This window comes from Amblyraja radiata, chromosome 34, assembly GCF_010909765.2.
Source record: "Amblyraja radiata isolate CabotCenter1 chromosome 34, sAmbRad1.1.pri, whole genome shotgun sequence".
Taxonomy (NCBI): Eukaryota; Metazoa; Chordata; class Chondrichthyes; order Rajiformes; family Rajidae; genus Amblyraja; species Amblyraja radiata.
This window is the reverse complement of record NC_045989.1, coordinates 14,794,557-14,812,449: the sequence shown is the minus strand read 5'-3', so window position 1 is coordinate 14,812,449 and position 17,893 is coordinate 14,794,557. Positions and strand designations below refer to the sequence as shown.

At 45.2% G+C, this 17,893-nt stretch overlaps 2 protein-coding genes across 5 annotated transcripts in view; one reads left to right on the top strand and one right to left on the bottom strand.

The window, feature by feature from the left end:
• Positions 1–1,366: 1,366 nt before the first annotated feature.
• On the bottom strand, positions 1,367–7,223 carry ramac (RNA guanine-7 methyltransferase activating subunit). Of its 4 annotated transcripts, none has more exons than XM_033050422.1 (4): positions 7,034–7,223; positions 6,359–6,514; positions 4,830–4,985; positions 1,367–3,312 (listed from the first exon to the last, which is right to left on the bottom strand). In XM_033050422.1, the coding sequence occupies exons 2-4, from the start codon at positions 6,511–6,513 to the stop codon at positions 3,174–3,176; spliced, it is 450 nt and encodes a 149-aa protein (XP_032906313.1). In that variant the 5' UTR covers position 6,514; positions 7,034–7,223; the 3' UTR covers positions 1,367–3,173. The 4 variants fall into 4 exon arrangements, with proteins under 4 accessions (XP_032906313.1, XP_032906314.1, XP_032906312.1 ...); XM_033050423.1 differs by having other exon boundaries at positions 7,029–7,209; XM_033050421.1 differs by having other exon boundaries at positions 6,890–7,049.
• A 212-nt stretch (positions 7,224–7,435) lies between these two features.
• Positions 7,436–17,893, top strand: part of homer2 (homer scaffold protein 2) — a 31,115-nt gene continuing 20,657 nt past the window's right edge. The window contains exons 1-2 of the mRNA XM_033050417.1: positions 7,436–7,832; positions 17,777–17,875. Coding sequence (XP_032906308.1) covers positions 7,816–7,832; positions 17,777–17,875 — 116 coding nt within the window. The 5' untranslated portion in view covers positions 7,436–7,815. The remainder of the gene's footprint in view (positions 7,833–17,776; positions 17,876–17,893) is intronic.

The following is a 17,893-nucleotide window of genomic DNA, read 5'->3' as shown; positions in this document are numbered from 1 at the left end:
ATTCAGTTTAATCTATAGTAACTCAATAAATATAATCCTTTAAGTAACTGTGTTTGCTATGCTGCAGAAAGGCATAATGGGCCCTCGATGCCTGCTAACTGACTGCTTTTACTACTATTGAACTCCAGAAAATCAAATTCTCTTCTTGCAGGGAAGTTTATTGGAATACATCCACAGCATGAAGGATGACTCAAGCAGCAGCGATATTGTCAGGTTGTCACAATGGGAGCAGCCACACTGTGCGTGTGACATCACTGCCTCAATAATTGCTGAGGTGCTGCTGAGTCGTAACATATAATTAGTGCTACGATGAGGCAACGAGAGACATACAACAGTGGCAGAGAGATCAGCAAATGTCTTACAGATAAACAACAAAAATAGTCTTAAATATGTGAAAGGTCTAATTTTGGCTTTTGACAACTAACCTTAGTTCACTCTTTGTGCAATCCAGGTTTCTGGCTTAATGACAGATTTCTCACTCCAGGGGGAAAAGATGTATAGCTGCAGATTGTACAGCTGACAATGCACATCAATAGTTTGTCAAGAAAAGTTAACTTGAATAATAATTTCCTTAACCAAAATAAAAATAATGCCAGTCTCACTTAGTCACACGATCAGCATGACTGAGCTTCTGGTTTTCAACATTCAGGATGTGTGGCTTCAAGCCACTCAGAATATAATTATCTTCATATGAAGCATTTATAATTCTTTCCATTTTATCTTGGTCAGACTGGAGGATGGTAAACAAAGGTGGTGCCCAGGGGTAAAGTGCAGGACCACTACCCTTTTGATATACTTGGATATTTTTCATACAGAGGGTGGTGGATATTTGGAACGAGCCGAGGAACATGTAGAGGGAGAGGTACAATGTTTAAAAGCCACTTAGATAGGCACATGAATATATGTGTAGGAAGGAACTGCAGATGCTGGTTTATACCGAAGATAAACAAAATGCTGGAGTAACAGCTGATCAGACAGCATCTCTGGAGAAAAGACGTTTTGGGTTCTAGATTGATGTGAAGCATGCCAACATGTAATCTCAATGTCCTCTCTACCTTAACCAAAGGGATCAGATTATCTGAATGTACTTTGTAAGCAATTTGGCTATAGATTTTTTAAATTATCACTGTAATCACAATTCAAAAATTCTTCATGGCCATATATATCTTCCATCATTATTTTCTTTAATTGAGGAATTACAAACCTCCTTCCTGTTATTCTCAGGCTCCAAGCCCAGACTGGTTTTGTATTCCCAGGGTCAATATTTACTGATTCACACTGAACCCATAATTCTGAAGTGGTTCTGTTATCGAACTGTAATAAATCTAAGTTCTATAGCAAGGCTAGAAATATATCAGCCAGCATCATGCACTCTCAGGAATGCTTTTTTTATTTGTACTTTGTTCATATTTGAAAGATACAAGCATACAAAAATAAGATATAAACCATATTCAGTGTAAACTAGTCTTCCGGTGTCCATTTGAATATTAATGTCCCGTTTGGTACAATACTAACCATTCAGCTACTGGTCAGATTGCTGGCTGTTGCAAGTTAATCTCCACAAAGCTTGTAGATGAGAATTAACTAGGGATTAGTCATAGGAAGTGAAAACAGTTTATGTAACCAGAATCCTACTTTTAATAACTGGACAGTACAAAATAAAGTTCAGTACCACTTCACAGTGGGGGAGCCGGTGAATCTCGCAGTACTAAAGAACCCATGAGGTCAATTAACTTTAAAAAGGCATTAACTTACAAATATCTGAAAGCGACTTAGAGTACACATTTTTCAGTTCACATCTTCCCTCAAACACCTACCACCAGGAGAGTCTCAGTACTAGTTGCCAACCGCAAAGTATGTCAAGGGCAATGGTGTTAAAGCCAGTGGACATGATCACAAAACTATCTTCTCCAAGAGGGGAAGACTTGTTCAAGTACAGGAGCCTCAGGTCTCCCAGTGACAGATTACTCCCCTCACAGATTGATTGAACACTCACTCTATGTTAAACTGCAACATTCAGACGGGAAGTGATGAAATGTCTTTGTTCTTGTTGCTTATCTCATTGCGATATCCTGGTCATTAGTTTCAACCAGTTGCTGTGTATTTGCACACTGGTCCAGTCCTGGCCATCACAGCCACCAACCATGTACACATTCAGCAACGCAAGCTCTTGCACAATGGTGCTAAAATTAACATACAATCTAAACAAAGATGACAACCATCTACAACGGGAATAAACAATCTTTAAAAATCATTAAATTTCTCTTGCATACATGTAAGGAAACTAACTGAGGGTAGACACAAAATGCTGGAGTAACTCAGCAGGACAGGCAGCATCTCTGGAGAGAAGGAATGGGTGACCTTTTGGGTCGAGACCCTTCTTCATTGATCAAGGAAACTAATTGGTGGGTAAAAGCCATTATCCTTGGCAAAGAATCACATAACATCAGAATGAGGTTTACATAAGGCTCCACCACACACCCGTCTGTAGGTTCCTGATGTCATTTAATTCTCTGCCTCATTTTCTCTCATTATATAATCTGATCTCAGGTTGCAAATTAACAGGGACTGAGCGTCTCCGTTTGGATCCCTGGTGAGGGCGCTGAATCAATGCAGAATGAATCAGTGATCTGGAGTTTAACACTCCATATTCTAAATCAGTTTCAGCTAACACCGTTGAGCAGCAAAGGAGAGGAAGGGTCAAGGTCAGTAACCTAACAACCTGCAGCAGCATTTGTCTCATTCCAGACATCAGCAAATATTAGCTGCAGGAGAGATAAGAGGACTTTTATCAATTTATGAGTTAAGAGTTTATGATCAATGTTTGCTGCTGACAGGAGAGGGGGGGGGGTCATCCATCCTGTAATCCTGCTCAATAAAAGCATTCAATTTTTTACACAATTGAATACCACAATTTGACCATGTACATGAACTGGTTTAACTGAGTAACTAACCGCAAGTTTTACTGCACAGTACCAGGTAGAATCACCCACAGGTGCCACACACAAACCATTAACTTTTCCCCAAACTACCTAAACTACTAATAGCAATAATGCCGAAATGGGATTTTTGTAAAATTAGACTGTTGCAATCCACTTAATTCCAATGGCATTTCACCCAGTTGATTGATTCAGTCAGTCGTGTTTCAGTAAGTAGCGATGGTGGTTTGACTGTCAGTGCGAATTGTTCCCTTGGCTGTACGATTCATAAGAGCCAGATCGATTGCTGCTGCGATCTCTGCCTTCCCACCGCTGGTTATTTGACCAGTGGCGATTATCACTGTGCCCTCGATGGAATCCATAGTCGTGTGACCTAAAAATTAAAATAGGAAAATCTCAGGCTGCACTTCTTCCAATCTTGTGTACTGCAATCGGTGTTCAATGTGGTCATGGCATCAATTAGCCTACATTCTCAAAGTCATTTGTATATATGACAAGCAACAAAGGTCCCAGCACCAATACCTGCAGTACACGAAGGGTTACAAATTTCCGGTCAGAAAAACACCCCATTACCACTACCCTCTGCCTTCTATCACCAAACCAATTTTGTATCCACTTTGGATACCGAGTGAGACCTTGTAAAAAGCTAAAGTCCATGTCAATCACACAGCGCTCATCAATTTTCTTTGTTACCTCCTAAACAAACTCAATCAGATTTGAGAGACAGTATTTCCTCTGCAACCATGTTTACTCTTTCTAATTTATCCTTGGCATTCAAACATAAATCCTGTCCCTCAGAATCTTCTCCAACAACCTCCCTATCACTGATTCAAGACTCACCAGCATGTTGTTTATAGGCTTATGCCTACTGCCCGTTTAAATATATGGACAACATCATTAGCTATCCTCCAGTCTTCTGGTATCTCAGCCATGCAAATATCTCCATTAGAGCCCAACAATCTCTTCCCTTGCTTTGTATCATATCCTGGGATAGATCCCAATAGGACCAGGGAATTTGTCCACCTTAATATGTAACAATTTCTCCAACACTTACTCTTTCCTGACACAGACATAGTTCAGAACATCAGTGTGTCCCTCCCCTACCACTACATCCTCCACTTCCTTCTCCCTGGTGAAACCGATGCAGTCTTTATTTAAGATCCTGCTCATATTCCCTGTCTCTGAAAATAAATTTCCATTTTGGTTCCTATTCTTTGGGGACCTACTCTTTCCTTAGCTACCCTCTTGCTTCTAACACACTTATAAAAGGTTTGGGGAGACACAAGAGACTCCAGATGCTGAAATCTGGAGAATAAAACAGTTCAGTTTGGGGGATTTTCCTATTCCTATTTACGAATTCCACCCCATCTAAGCTTCTTACACTAAGGCAAACCCATCCAATATTGGGAGTTAGAACTCCCACGACTACAACCATGTTGTTTTTACTACTGTGATTTGCCTACATTTCTGCTCCTGCGGTTTCTGCTCTCTATAGTATAACCCCATCAAAATGATGGAGCCTTTCCTATTTCTAGGTTCTACCCATAGGATAACAGAAAACTACTTGGGCGGGTGATCAATGATCGGTATGGATACGCTAGGCCTGTTTCCATTCTGTATCTCTAAACCCGAAATAATATCATAATCCCATGTGCTGATCCTTGTTCCTGGCTCATCTCTAACCTGTGAGGCTCCCTGAATTAAAGTAAATGTAGTTAAGCCTACCAGTCCTCTTTTGCTTCCTCCCCATCCCCCGTCTCAGTCTACCCTGCCCTGCCCAATGAATGTATCTTTCTTTCTCATTCCCAACTATTTCCCACTCTCCCAAACGCTGTAACACTAACCCATTCATGTTATTTGATAGTTATGTTATTTGCACAATCTGGGTACCTGCGGTTCCCACCGGATTGGCCCATCCAATCCTCTACAATGGGCGGTGGGTCAGTCGCACACTTCACCATTTCCTGATACTCCGTGTCAGCTGCCGTGAACCGGTGAGCAAACATTTCCTCGTAGTCTGGAGCCAGTTCTGCTTCACTGGATGTTCTGGGGACAGAAAGTAGGTAGAGGTTTTATAAGAAATAGAACTCTTCAAAATTTGAAACAAGACCTCCCTCTGGTAATGCTTAGGCACCAAGATCAAATGTCATCCTATCTCAGACCATTGTAATATTGCAGCTCTTACAGATCTAGGTTGGGGTAAATGGCAAGAATCAACAAGTAGCCCGACACCGCTGTGCTTACCCCCTGTCAATCAAGGGGGCTAATAGCTGGAATGTGACAAATCCCAGCTAATAAAGTAGACTGTGATGAAAGAAAGCATTATCATGGATAAGCAACAGGAAAGATTGAATTTCTTTCATCACGGAAGCAATGAAACATGTAGATAATTTCCCGATCGGCAGAAGGTCTGCCTTTATGTGGAGCAGCCTGGAGAAGGTTCGAAGCGTGTGGGGCCAGACTGACCGGATAACCTGAGTGAGGAGACATGGGCCCCAGCAGGTCTGGGCCCCACTGCACCAGCCATACAAGGCTGAGGGGGATACACACACACACACATCCAACAGACTCCAAGAGGATTTGGGCCAGGTGGGGGAAAGTGGGACTGGCTTGATTAGGCACCTTGGTTGACATGGATGTTGGGCCAGTTTCCATGCTGTTTAGCTCTACGAGTCTCCTGGGTAAAAAAAAAGAAAACCTTACCCTGATTTATAACATTACAGCTGAACTTCCCATTGACTGCCACTTCAATTCTCCATCCCACTCCCACCTACCAGTTTGTGGCCTTCTTGACTGGTGCTAAGAGGCTAATTTCAACCTTCAGGAACAGCACATCACTTGTCTGGGTATTTTACGGCTTTCAGCACTTAATATTGAATTATACAATTTTAGGTAAATTGATTTCTGTTCATATATATTAGACGTAACTTCCGCCTGTATTTTGCAACTCAAACATTTTTTGACTAATATTTCCACTTCACTTCTCCTCATAATGGACACAAAATGCTGGAATAACAGCGGGACAGGCAGCATCTCTGGATAGAAGGAATGGGTGACGTTTCGGGTCGGGACCCTTCTTCAGACTGTCAAGGGAGAGGGAGACACAGAAATAAGCAAGTGTAAGGTGTGAAAACTAGTTACTCTAGCATTTTGTGCCTACGGTGTAAACCACCATCTGCAGTTCCTTCCTACTCACTTCCCCACAAACTGTTTCTGTCCCCAATTGAATATATAACTCAACATGATTGGTTCCCACTATAACAACATATTGTATTAGTTCAGTTAAATCTGTATCTCCTTCTGACAAAAACGATTCTAATTTTCCAACTATTTCCTACTGCTTGAGGACTGCAATACTAACCCATTCATATTATTTGCTAGTATTAAGTCTGACAAGAGTCAGTGCATAAACTGGGTACCTGCGGTTCCCACCAGGTCGGTCCATCCTGTCCTCTGCAATGGGCGGTGGATCAGAAGTACTCTTCACCATTTCCTGAAACTCCGCATCAGCTGCCGTGTACCGGGGAGCAAGTATTTCTTTGAAGCCTGCAGCCGGTTCTGCTTCATTGGACATTCTGGAGACAGAAAGTAGGCAGAAACTTTACAAAAGGTACAACTCTTAAAAATGTTAAAACAAGGACTCCAAGATCAAATGTCATCCTAGTTGCGATGTGGCAGTTCTTCCAGATCTAGGTTGGGGGTAAATGACAGGTATCAACGAACAGGCCCAGAGATTGCAGGGTTTTACCCCCCGCCCCCGCCGTCAATCGGGGGGAATTAATAGTTGGGATTGTGACTTGAAGCCAGGTTAATAAAGCTGCCTCTGTGGAGATAGAAACAAGTTATCTTAGGTGATCAACCGGAAACATTGAGTCTCGTTCTCCACAGATGCAATGAAACACGTTAACAATCGGTAGAAGATGTGCGTGTGGGGTCATTGATGGGATAACCTGATTGTGGAGCCGAGAGTCAAGGCCGGACCCACTGCACCGGCCACACACGATCAGGATGGTCGAGGGGACACAGCCCACACTCCCCAAGAGGGTTAGTTCCCCCGGAGGCCCTAGACCCGTGCTCGAGACTCGAGACCTCACCTCCCGCCGCCGCCTTCCACTGCCGCCGTGTGCGGCGAACAAATCCGTCCCCGGACCGCGGCACTTCCGCTCCCCAGGAACCCGAGTCCGTCCGTCACCAGAAAATGTTCCGTCTTGTGGCGCTCCCTCGGTGCAGCCTCTCCGACAATGCGGCGCTCCCTCAGTAACGCCTCTCCCTCAGTAACGCCTCTCCCTCAGTACAACCTCTCCCACAGTGCGGGCTAACACCCCCCCAGTGCGATGTCCCCTCATCGCCCCCCACCCACACCCCCACCAAATATTCAATGTGGAATATTTTGGAGGACCAAGAACCAACTGGCAGTCCCTCACCAGCCCCACCAAAGATCTTATAGCGCCACTTTCTCACCGCCTCCTCCACAGTGCGGCGCTCCCCCTCCCACCCCATCCTTAGTTCTTCCCCTCCCACTCCAGTAAAATTATTCACTTTGCTTACAAACAGTTTGTACCGATTTCCAATACAGCCCCTGGATGCAGATCCCCATTCGGGTGACTGCCCTCTGGTAATTGCGTGGGCTACACTTGTTGTCAACGGGCTCAAGTGCCTTCTTGATCTTGCCCCCTCTTTGCAAACTGCCCTCCAACCTTCCAGGATCGTTCAGCTACTGGAACTCCATCTCTTACAGATGGTTTCAGTTTCCCTTGTTCCACCTCTATACTCCAGCTATGGCTTCCCGAGCTCTGGAATACTGTCCCTAAACCAGTTCCTCAGTTGTTCTAAATAACTCGGTGTCAAATGTCGCCTGGTCTCAATCTTTCTAATAATGGAAAAAAGTATAAGGTATGATTCGTAATTTTTCAGATGACGCAAAAGGTGTTGTGGATAGTGAATAAGGTTTCTACGGTTACAGCAGTTGGGAAAATAGACAGCCTAGCAGATTAAATGTAATTACGACAAATGCAAAGTGATCCATTTTTCGAAGTTAAATGGAGGAGGGACATATGCAGTAAACGATAGAACATCAGAGAATCTAAGTCCACAGCAAAGATCTTTGGTCCACAGTTCCCTGAAAGTGGTCACGCAGATGGAAAGGGTAGTTAAGGTTTGCTTGTCTTTATTATTCCGGAGCAGCTGGGACATGTGACGTATTTACAGGCAGCACTTGGAGTACCGCGTGCAGCTCTGATCACCACACCATCAGAACAATTTGATTATGTTGGAGTGAGTCAGAGGAGATAAGGCTGCAACTGGAGAACATTAATTATGGGGAGAGATTGGATAGACTGGGCTTATTTTCCCTCGAGTGATGATGGCTGAGAAGTAACTCGATAGAATTATATAAAATAATGAGACGGAGGGTGGATAACCACTTCCCCATGCTGGAGGTACCAAAAACAAGAGTGTGTAGGTTTAAGCTGAGAGGTCGGTTATTTCATGGGGTATAGAGCTCAGGTCCAAAACAAGCCCTTTGGACCAACTCGTTCATGCTGAAGACCAGTAAAGTTGCCCAATGGAGATGCTCCCGACTCGTTTCCCTACAAACCTTTCCTATCCATGTACCTGTCCAAGTGTCTTTTAAATGTTGTAATTGTACCCACTTTCACCACTTCCTCTGGCAGGTCTGCGTGAAAAAGTTGCCCCTTTAAAGCTTTCTCCTCTCACCTTAAACCATTGTCCACTAGTTTTAAACTCCACTAGCCTGGGGGGGGAAATGATGGCTATTCACCTTATCTATTCTCTTCATAATTCTATAAGCCTCCATTAAGTCTTTCCTCAAACTCCTATGCTCCAGAGGAAAAAAAAATCCTGGGGAATGATTTTAGGGGTATATTTATTATGCAAACTGTGGTTGATACAATTACAACATTGAAGTGCCGTTTTGACAGATACTTAAACTGCATGACATGGAAGCATACAGTCCAAATGCTGGCAAATAGGGTCTGTTAGCAAAATTACTATTATAGATGAGTGCAAGGGCTGGTTTCTGTGCTGTAACTTATGACACTATGATTGGTAATGGTTTCTCCACACTGATGGATTCTCCTCTGCAGCTCATTGCGGCCACAGAACATGAACAGCTAACCTGCCCCAAGGTCTTTTGATTCAGATACACGTGGCACGCTATCTCGGAGAGAGAGATTGCATCTCCTTACTGGGTAGAGTATTTGCACAAGGAAATTTCAACATGTCAACCTTAAGGGACTTGCTCAGTCAAAGATAACATCTCCTGACAGATAAACACAATCTCCATCAGTTTAAAATCCTATGTCTTAAGACAGCAAACCTAAAGTTGCTAAAATTAGGTTGCAGCAGAATATATCAGATTACAAATGCTCCTGAGCACATATTTTGTTCATACTTTCTGCTCTTATTTGTGTTGAGTTGCCACATAATTCAGTGGACAGTGCACAGCTGTCCGTTACAATCCACATCAACACATAACAGCTCTCAACAATTCAATCTTCTCAATGATAGGCAAATTCAGAACAGATTTTATTGTCCCCAAATAGATGTAAAGTTTGCCAGACCGTGGCAAGAGCTTTAATATTTCAAATGTATTTGTTAAACTCCAGATTATCTATGGAACAGGAGCAACAGATAGATCTCTTTGCATAAATTCGGGCACTCAGAGCCAGTTGCTGTTCATTTAACCTGTTCGGTCGTAAGTGTGATTACCTTGAAAGCAAAGTAAGCAAAGCTGCTGAGCTGGTAACTACAAAAAAAAAAGGAACAGTGGGTCAGGCAGCATCTGCGGAGGGAACAGGCAGATGACGTTTTAGGTTAGGACCCTTCTTCGGACTGAGATGGAAACTGAGAGCAGACCTGCAGGAAAACATAATCTTTATTAATATCAAGACAGTGGGTACAAAATTTGAAAATGTTCCAGTGGAATGGCTTTCTTTCTGAATCTTGCAGATGAACTCAGTGTGGAATGTACGGATTAAAATTCCAGCGTTCCGGAGGTGCCAGCATTGGAAAGGGGATGCCTTTTCAGAGGAATGTGGCGGCAGCATTCGGGTCTGTGGCACCTTAACTGGTTCTGATACACAGCAAGGGAAGGTGGGGACAGGGACAGGAGAATCAATAGCTAGAAGGATTGACGGGAACTTCTGTGACCACGATCGAACTCCAGGATGGTGTAGTGCCTCCTAGTGCCAGGGACAACGAGTGGTTGCAGATCATTCTCAAGGCACAGGGTGAGCAGCCGAGGGACGTTGGGCATATTTGTACCAACGAGACAGGTTAAAAAAAGGAGATGAGTTCTTGCAGAGTGTATCTAGGCAGTTAAGCGGGAGGTTATAAAGCAGAACCTCATGGGTAGTCATCTTTGGGTAACTTATTATTTATTAATTTATTTTCCCCCCTCTCTTTCCTGTGCCCCATCTGGACCTTTTTCTCCCATTCCCCCTCCCCTTCCAACTATACTCCTTCCTCTGGTTTCACAATTCTCACCTCTTCTATCCTTATCTCACGCTTTTTGTCTTCTCAGCTCTGTGCAACCATCTGCGTATCAAAAACTGCCCTCACCTGTATCCACTTATCACACACCAGACTTTGTTCTACCCCCACCTCTCTTCCAGCTCCCCCATCCCCATCCCCACCCCCGCCCACACAATCAGCCTGAACAAAGATCCCAACCCAAAACATCACCTATCCATGTTCTCCAGAGCTGCTGTCTGGCCTGGCTGAGTTACTCCAACACTTTCATAGCCTAATATCAGTGGTGAGTAAGTTGTTGGAGAGGATGCTGAGAGACAGGATCAACATGCAGAGACTTCAGCAAGGTCTTCACAGTAGGATGGACAGATGGTTAGAAGGGCAAGCTAACCAATTGGATGTAAAATTGGCTTCAAGTTAGAAGAGGGTTGGCAGAGGGTTGGTTTTCAGACTGGTGGTGTGGAACAAGTGGTGTGCCATCAGTGTCAAGTCCACTGTTGATCATATTTCTCTTAATGAATTGGATAAGAATGCACGTGGCATGGTTAGTAAGTTTGCAGATTACTCTAAAACCGGTGGTATAGTGGATACTATAGATATTACATCAGGATATCACAACAGGATCTTGATCAACTGCGCCAATGGGCTGGAGTATGGCAGATGGAGTTTAATTAGGACTAATGTGAGGAGTTTTGTTTTAGTAGGTCAAACCTGGGCGGGACTTACAGAACAAATGGTAAATGCCCTGGAACGGTTGCAGAACAGAGAGAATTAGCGGTGCAGGTATATATTTCCTTGAAAGAGACTACGCAGATAGACAGTGCAGTGAGAAAGGCATTTAGCTCACTTGCTTTCATCAGTCAGGATATTGCATACAGGAGGTGAGATGTTATGTTACAGCTATATAAGACATTGATAAGTCATTGAGATATACAGCATGAAAACAGGGCCTTCTGCCCAACTTGTCCATGCTGACCAGGTTGCCAAACCGAGCTGCTGCCCACATTGTTCCAAACATTTCACATCCATGTACCTATCCAAATTTTATAATTGTGCCCACCTCTATCACTTCACATGGAGAGTGAACTTCCACACTGGGCAGTTCATTCCATGTACACATGACCCTCTGTGAGAAAATGTTGCATCTTGGGTCCCTTTTAGCTCTTCCACCCTTACCTTAAATCAATGCTCCCTAATTTCAGACTCCCTTATTCTAGGAAAAAGATTGTGACAATTCACCGTACATTAATTAAATTGAGGTACATTAAATCCAGACCCCTCATGATTTAATGTACTTCACGAAGGTGTAGGTTTGCAGATGATACTAAGTCCTTAGCCTCCTTTACTTCAGGAAAATGTCTTAGCCTATCCAGTCTCCTGGTAACTCAAACCCTCCAGTATCCGTAACATTCTTGTGAATCTTTAATTCACCCTTTCCAGTTTAATGACATATTATCTACAGTTGGTCAATGAGGTCTGTACCAGTACACCAAACGTGGATTTAGAAGAACTCTTATCCATAACTCTATCAAACACAAATCTCAATCTTGATCTCAATTATACTCAGAGACTCGGCTCTCTTGAGTGGAAAGAACTGGTGCCTTTTTTCAAACGTATTACAGAAGGTTTAGGACCTTCTGAACAAAGAAACTTCTGATCTCTTAACCCTTTTATTCTAAAACTATGCCCAAGATACCATCACAAGGGGAAAGATCCACTTAGATCTTACTCCGCCAATCAACCTTGGGATCTTGCATGTTTCATTAAGATCACCTCTCATTTTTTTAAAACTCTACTAAGTACAAGGCCCACCCTGAGTAATTGTTCCTCTTAAGTAGCTCATGGAACCATTGAAGAGTACACCAAGTGTCCATGTGAGCTGAAGCCAAGCTCCCCATCACCTAACCCCACCCCTGCAGCTCTCCTCTCCCTGGCTGCTCATCCTGCTGCTGTCTATATACGATGAGGATTTCTGCATCCACTATTTGCGACTTCCATAAACAGTAGGTGAAACCTCTATCTCTTTACCCATTGCATTAAATCTATGGCCCCTAAATACTGACCTTGTTACCAAATGAAATAAGTCCCTTCTTTCCACTCCATCTGAGCTTCTTGTAATGTTGTATTCCTTAATTAAATCTCCCTCAGCTCCTCTGTCACAAAGGAAACATCCTTGATGCAGCTATTCTTTCCAAAGATCTAAACGACTGGTTAATCTGTGCAGTCTCTCTTGCTTGGTCACATCCTGCCCTGTGAAGTGAGTGTGCAGGTCTCGGGCTTTCGTTAGGTGTATACCACATGTCAAGGATAGCACAAGTGTACACCAACATCAAGGACGCATACAGAGCTCTCCCCCGCCCATCTCTGGGACAATCCGATCACCTCTCACTGTTTCTACTGCCTGCATACAGACCCCTCATCCGCAAGACCAAACCTGCAATAAGGACGGTCAAAATATGGCCCGAGGACGCCACCCTACAACTCCAGGACTGCTTTGATCGCACCGACTGGGACCTGTTTGCACAACAGGCTACCAGTGGTACAGAGATAGACTTGGAGGAATACACATCCACTGTGCTCTCCTACATCAACTGCTGTGTGGAGACTGTCACAGTGGACAAGCAAATAAAGATGTTCCCAAACCGGAAACCCTGGATGAACAAGGAGGTTCAGGATCTGCTAAGGGCACGCAACAACGCCTTTAAATCCAGGGACACTTCTGCTTACAGTGCGGCCAGGTCGAACCTGAACAGAGGCATAAAAAAGGCCAAAGTCATCCACAGGCAAAGGGTAGAAGACCACTTCAATACCGCGGACACCAGAAGCATGTGGCAGGGTGTCAGGGACATCACTGACTACAAGAGCAGCCCCGCCTGCCCCCACGGTGCTATCACACTGGCCAACGAACTAAACACCTTCTTTGCCCGGTTCGAAACTGGCAACACCACCAGGTGTGGAATAACCCCGGCCATAGCGGAGGGACAGGCCTTAACACTGAGCACTCAGGAGGTACAGTGCGCTCTGCGTAGGATCAATCCACGCAAGGCTGCAGGCCCGGATGGAGTCCAGGGAAGAGTATTAAAGGACTGTGCTGGACAGCTGGCGGAGGTATTCACGAGCATCTTCAATCTGTCTCTTTCTCTAGCAACGGTCCCCAAGTGCCTGAAAACAGCCACCATAGTGCCGGTGCCGAAAAAGTCCAAAATCACCAACCTCAACGACTACCGGCCGGTTGCCCTGACTCCAATCCCTTTGAAGTGCTTCGAAAGGCTGGTCCTCTCCCATATTAAATCCAGCATCCCTGCCTCACTGGACTCCCATCAATTTGCATACAGGGCAAATAGATCGACAGAGGATGCCATCTCTCTGGCCCTTCACACTGTCCTGACTCACCTGGACAGACAGGGCACGTATGTGAGGATGCTCTTCATTGATTATAGCTCTGCATTCAATACGGTCACCCCCACCAAGCTCACCACCAAACTCCACCAGCTAGGCCTCAGCTCACCGATATGCGATTGGATCCTGAACTTTCTCACGGAGCGACCGCAGGCAGTGAGACTGGGCCCGCACCTGTCCCCCACTATCACCCTGAGCACCGCACACCACAGGGGTGTGTACTAAGCCCCATGCTCTACTCCCTCTTCACTCACGACTGTCCCTGCATTCGACACCAACACCATCGTGAAGTTTGCAGACGACACAACAGTGATTGGGCTGATCACCAATGGTGATGAAACAAACTACAGAGCGGAGGTGCAGAACCTGGCGGACTGGTGAGCCAATAACAACTTGGCACTAAACCAAGACCAAGGAGCTGATTATTGACTTCAGGAGGTCCCATACTGGAGAACACGCCCCAATCTCCATTTACGGGGAAAGTGTGGAGAGAGTGTCCAGCTTTAAGTTTCTGGGCACTCACATTTCAGAAGACCTCACATGGTCCACAAACACCGCCGCGCTGGTCAAGAAGGCACAGCAACGACTGTTCTTCCTGAGGACATTAAAAAAGACTGGTCTGCCCCAACAGCTGCTGACAACGTTCTACCGCTGCACCACAGAGAGCATACTAACATATGGCATCTCTGTGTGGTATCTCAGCTGCACGGAGGCGGAGAGGAGAGCTCTTCAGCGCATCGTCAACAGAGCGCAGCGGATCATCGGGATAGAGCTACCAGCCTTGGAGGGCATCTACCACACGCGGTGCCTCAGGAAGGCCCTCAGCATCCATAAGGACTCATCACACCCCTGTCACGGTCTGTTTTAACTACTTCCCTCCGGCAGACGTTACAAGGCCTTCTACGCCCGAACCTCAAGACTCAGGAACAGTTTTATCCCAAGAGCTATAGCGGCTCTGAACCGGCCCAAATGAGTGCCCCCCCACCCACCCCCTTTGGACAGTCTCCCTCAGATGGTCACGTCAATCAATTCAGCTTGCTTATTTATGTATTGTATTTATTTACCTTTCTTGTACATCAGTGGAGCTGCACACTAAATCTCGTTGCACTGACATGCAATGACAATAAAAGATATTATTATTATTATTATTATTACATCTGCCACTGTATTGATGTGAGGCTGAACTAGTGGCCTGGCTGATCAGTGGAAGCTGTGGAGGTGCCATGAAGTTATTGTGGGGTGATGTAAACTTCCCCCATGGTCAGAAATTTCTTCAAACGGATTCCCTTCAACTGCCGATTTCACCTGATCATGACTCAGAATCAAGGGGGAGAGCAGAGTACCGCAGCAAATAGTTTCCTCGATGCACAGTAAAATCCAACAGATTCAGTGCAGAGTTCAATTTTAAGGTGAAATATTATGAAGGAAATTGTGCTGCTGGATGTGGTTTAGGGGAAAGCAATTAATTCATTCTTTTAGAGCTTTTTATTCAATGTTTCGTGAGGAGGTGGGTTGAAGGGATAAAAAATTAAGGAGCTCAACGGGGTTTAAAGAATATATATATTGGAAAGAAGGATTCTGTTTGAATTGCTTGTTCTTGCTGTGTGCCTGACCAGAATACAAGAACTCAGGAATATAGCAGAAGATTTACATTTTCTCAACACCAGTTACAGTGCCTCTGTGGAGCTGATGAGTGAGTGGGCGAGAAAATGTCCCAGGAAGAACAGCAAATATCTGAGCAGTGGGAATCCCAGTGAAGAGAACAGTGTATACTGTTAATTATATACAAGCTAAAAACAAAAGATTGCCTTTCATTGAAAGGCTGAGATACACAGTGAAGGATTCAAGCTTTGTATTTGTGAAAGGAAAGATGAGTGAGCCAAGCCTGGGTGGGGAATAGGTGGGTGATCTAAACGAGTAAGCAGGCTGTAGTGGATGAGTGTGTGTTGTGTGCGTGTGTGCAGTGGCTGACTGAGATTTTATTAACCCTCTGCAGTAAATCACTATCAATATGTTCCGCTTTTTCTTTTGCCAAAAATAGATTTATTCAAGTATTTACAATACTATTTACAATACCAAATAATTCAAAACAAAACCCACCACCACAATACAAGTAAAACAAATTTTCCTTAAACAACTATTTCCCTATCCTGATTAAGGATGCATTCCGCCCCCCCCGTGGTGCCCAGCGGTCCCGGAAATCCCCCAGGGTGTCTGTGGGCAGCGAGTAGTCCCTCTCTAAAACCACCCGGGCGCAGACGCAGCCCCGGAAAACGGGCAGGCAGCCTGCTTAAGCTGAGCCCTCTTCCGCCTGGCGCCGTGACTTGCAGATGGCCAGCTTGGCTTGGCATAGGTGCAACCCAACCAGGACATCTTCAGCCCTACCCTCTCCCCTACGCACAAGGATGGTGGGTGTGAAGTGCAGCCAGAAGGCAAGGAGCAGCCCCTTTAGGTGTTGGAACAGGGGCTGCAACCTCACACACTCTATGTACACATGAAATACAGACTCTTCCAGTCAGCAAAAGTGGCGGGTGGCTGTCAAGTCTGTGAGTCGGGAGAGAAACCGGTTGCACGGGACTCCTCGGTGCAGTACCCTCCATCTCAGAATCCATGCGTAGATGGACCTCCACTGGGGGCCCTCTCACGACCAAAATGCAACACCACCAGGCACTTTATTTCCAGATGGTGGACAAGGGAGAGGAAATACTTGGTGTAGAGGAGGAGCCCGGACAGGAGACGCCTCTCTTCGCCTCAGAGGGAGATGAAGGGTGTCGAGGAAAGGTGGCTCAGGTTGTGTGGGACCAATATGTTATACATTGTTTGCTAGGAGTGGTAACATTTTGCTGTATATTTGACTGCTTGGTGAGTTTGCTCCTCCTGGTTTCTTTATTTTTTCAACCTCACACTTCCCTGCTTCACTGGGTCTGGGAGGATCACATTCCCTAGGCGGCATCTTGGGATCCAGCAGATTTATTGTATGGCAGTTTCTTGTTAAACCTCCTGATCAATCTCTGGCTGGAAATGATTGTTATCTAGCCTGGCACCTGAGATCAAACACAAAGAAATCAGAAGTTGTCTCTCCAGCAACCTTTAATGTGCAGGTTTCCAATGTCTTGTACAGCTACAACATGACTTCCCAACTACTGTACTCAGTAGATACAAGGAACTGCATCTACCCTCCCCACCCCCCGCTGAGGTGCTTTCCTTTGCAACTGCAAGAGATGTAACACTGTCCCTATACCTCCTTCCAGGGAACCCAGCAGTCCTTCCCGATGACACAGAGGCTCATGTGCACCTCCTCTAACCGCACTTACTGTATGCAATGTTGCTGCTATGACCTCCTTTACATCGGCGAGACCAAGTGCAGACGCAGCGACCTTTTCGCCGAAAACCTGTGCTCGGTCCACCATGGCCAGTTGGATCTCCCATTTGTTAACCATATTAACTCCCCTTCCCATTCCCACGTTGTCCCATCTGTCCTGGGCCTCCTCCATTGTAGAGTGAGGCTATACGCAAACTGGAGAAACAGCACCTCATACTCCACTTGGGTAACTTACATCCCACAAACAACATGTCCGCCCCTCCTTCCCTCCCTCCCTCCGCCCCCCAGCCCGGCTGGACCTGCACCCATTTCTCCCCTTCCATCTATATTCCTTCCTCTGGCATTCACAATTCACACCTATACTTAACTCTTCAAATCTCATATCTTTTGTCTTTTCATTTCTGGCCTTTATTTAATGATCTGTCTATTAACTCCCACCCCCACCGCCTCCCTGTATCCACCTATCACTCGCCAGGCTTTGTCCTGCCCATCCTTTCTTGCTGCTTTCTTTCTCCCTCCCCCATCAACCGAAGAAGGGTGGTGTGTTTTTTTTACCGTGCTCAGTACCCGGACCTTTAACGGCAAGGATGTTAAACATCACCTTTCTCACTCTGTCATCTATCAGGTCACTTTCATGGAATGATATGCCTGCAGCCCAGAGTCTCCCTGTTCTACAACACCCCGCCAAGGCCCTACTATTCATTGTGCAAATACGGGAGATCAGGTAGGTTAAGACGGACTG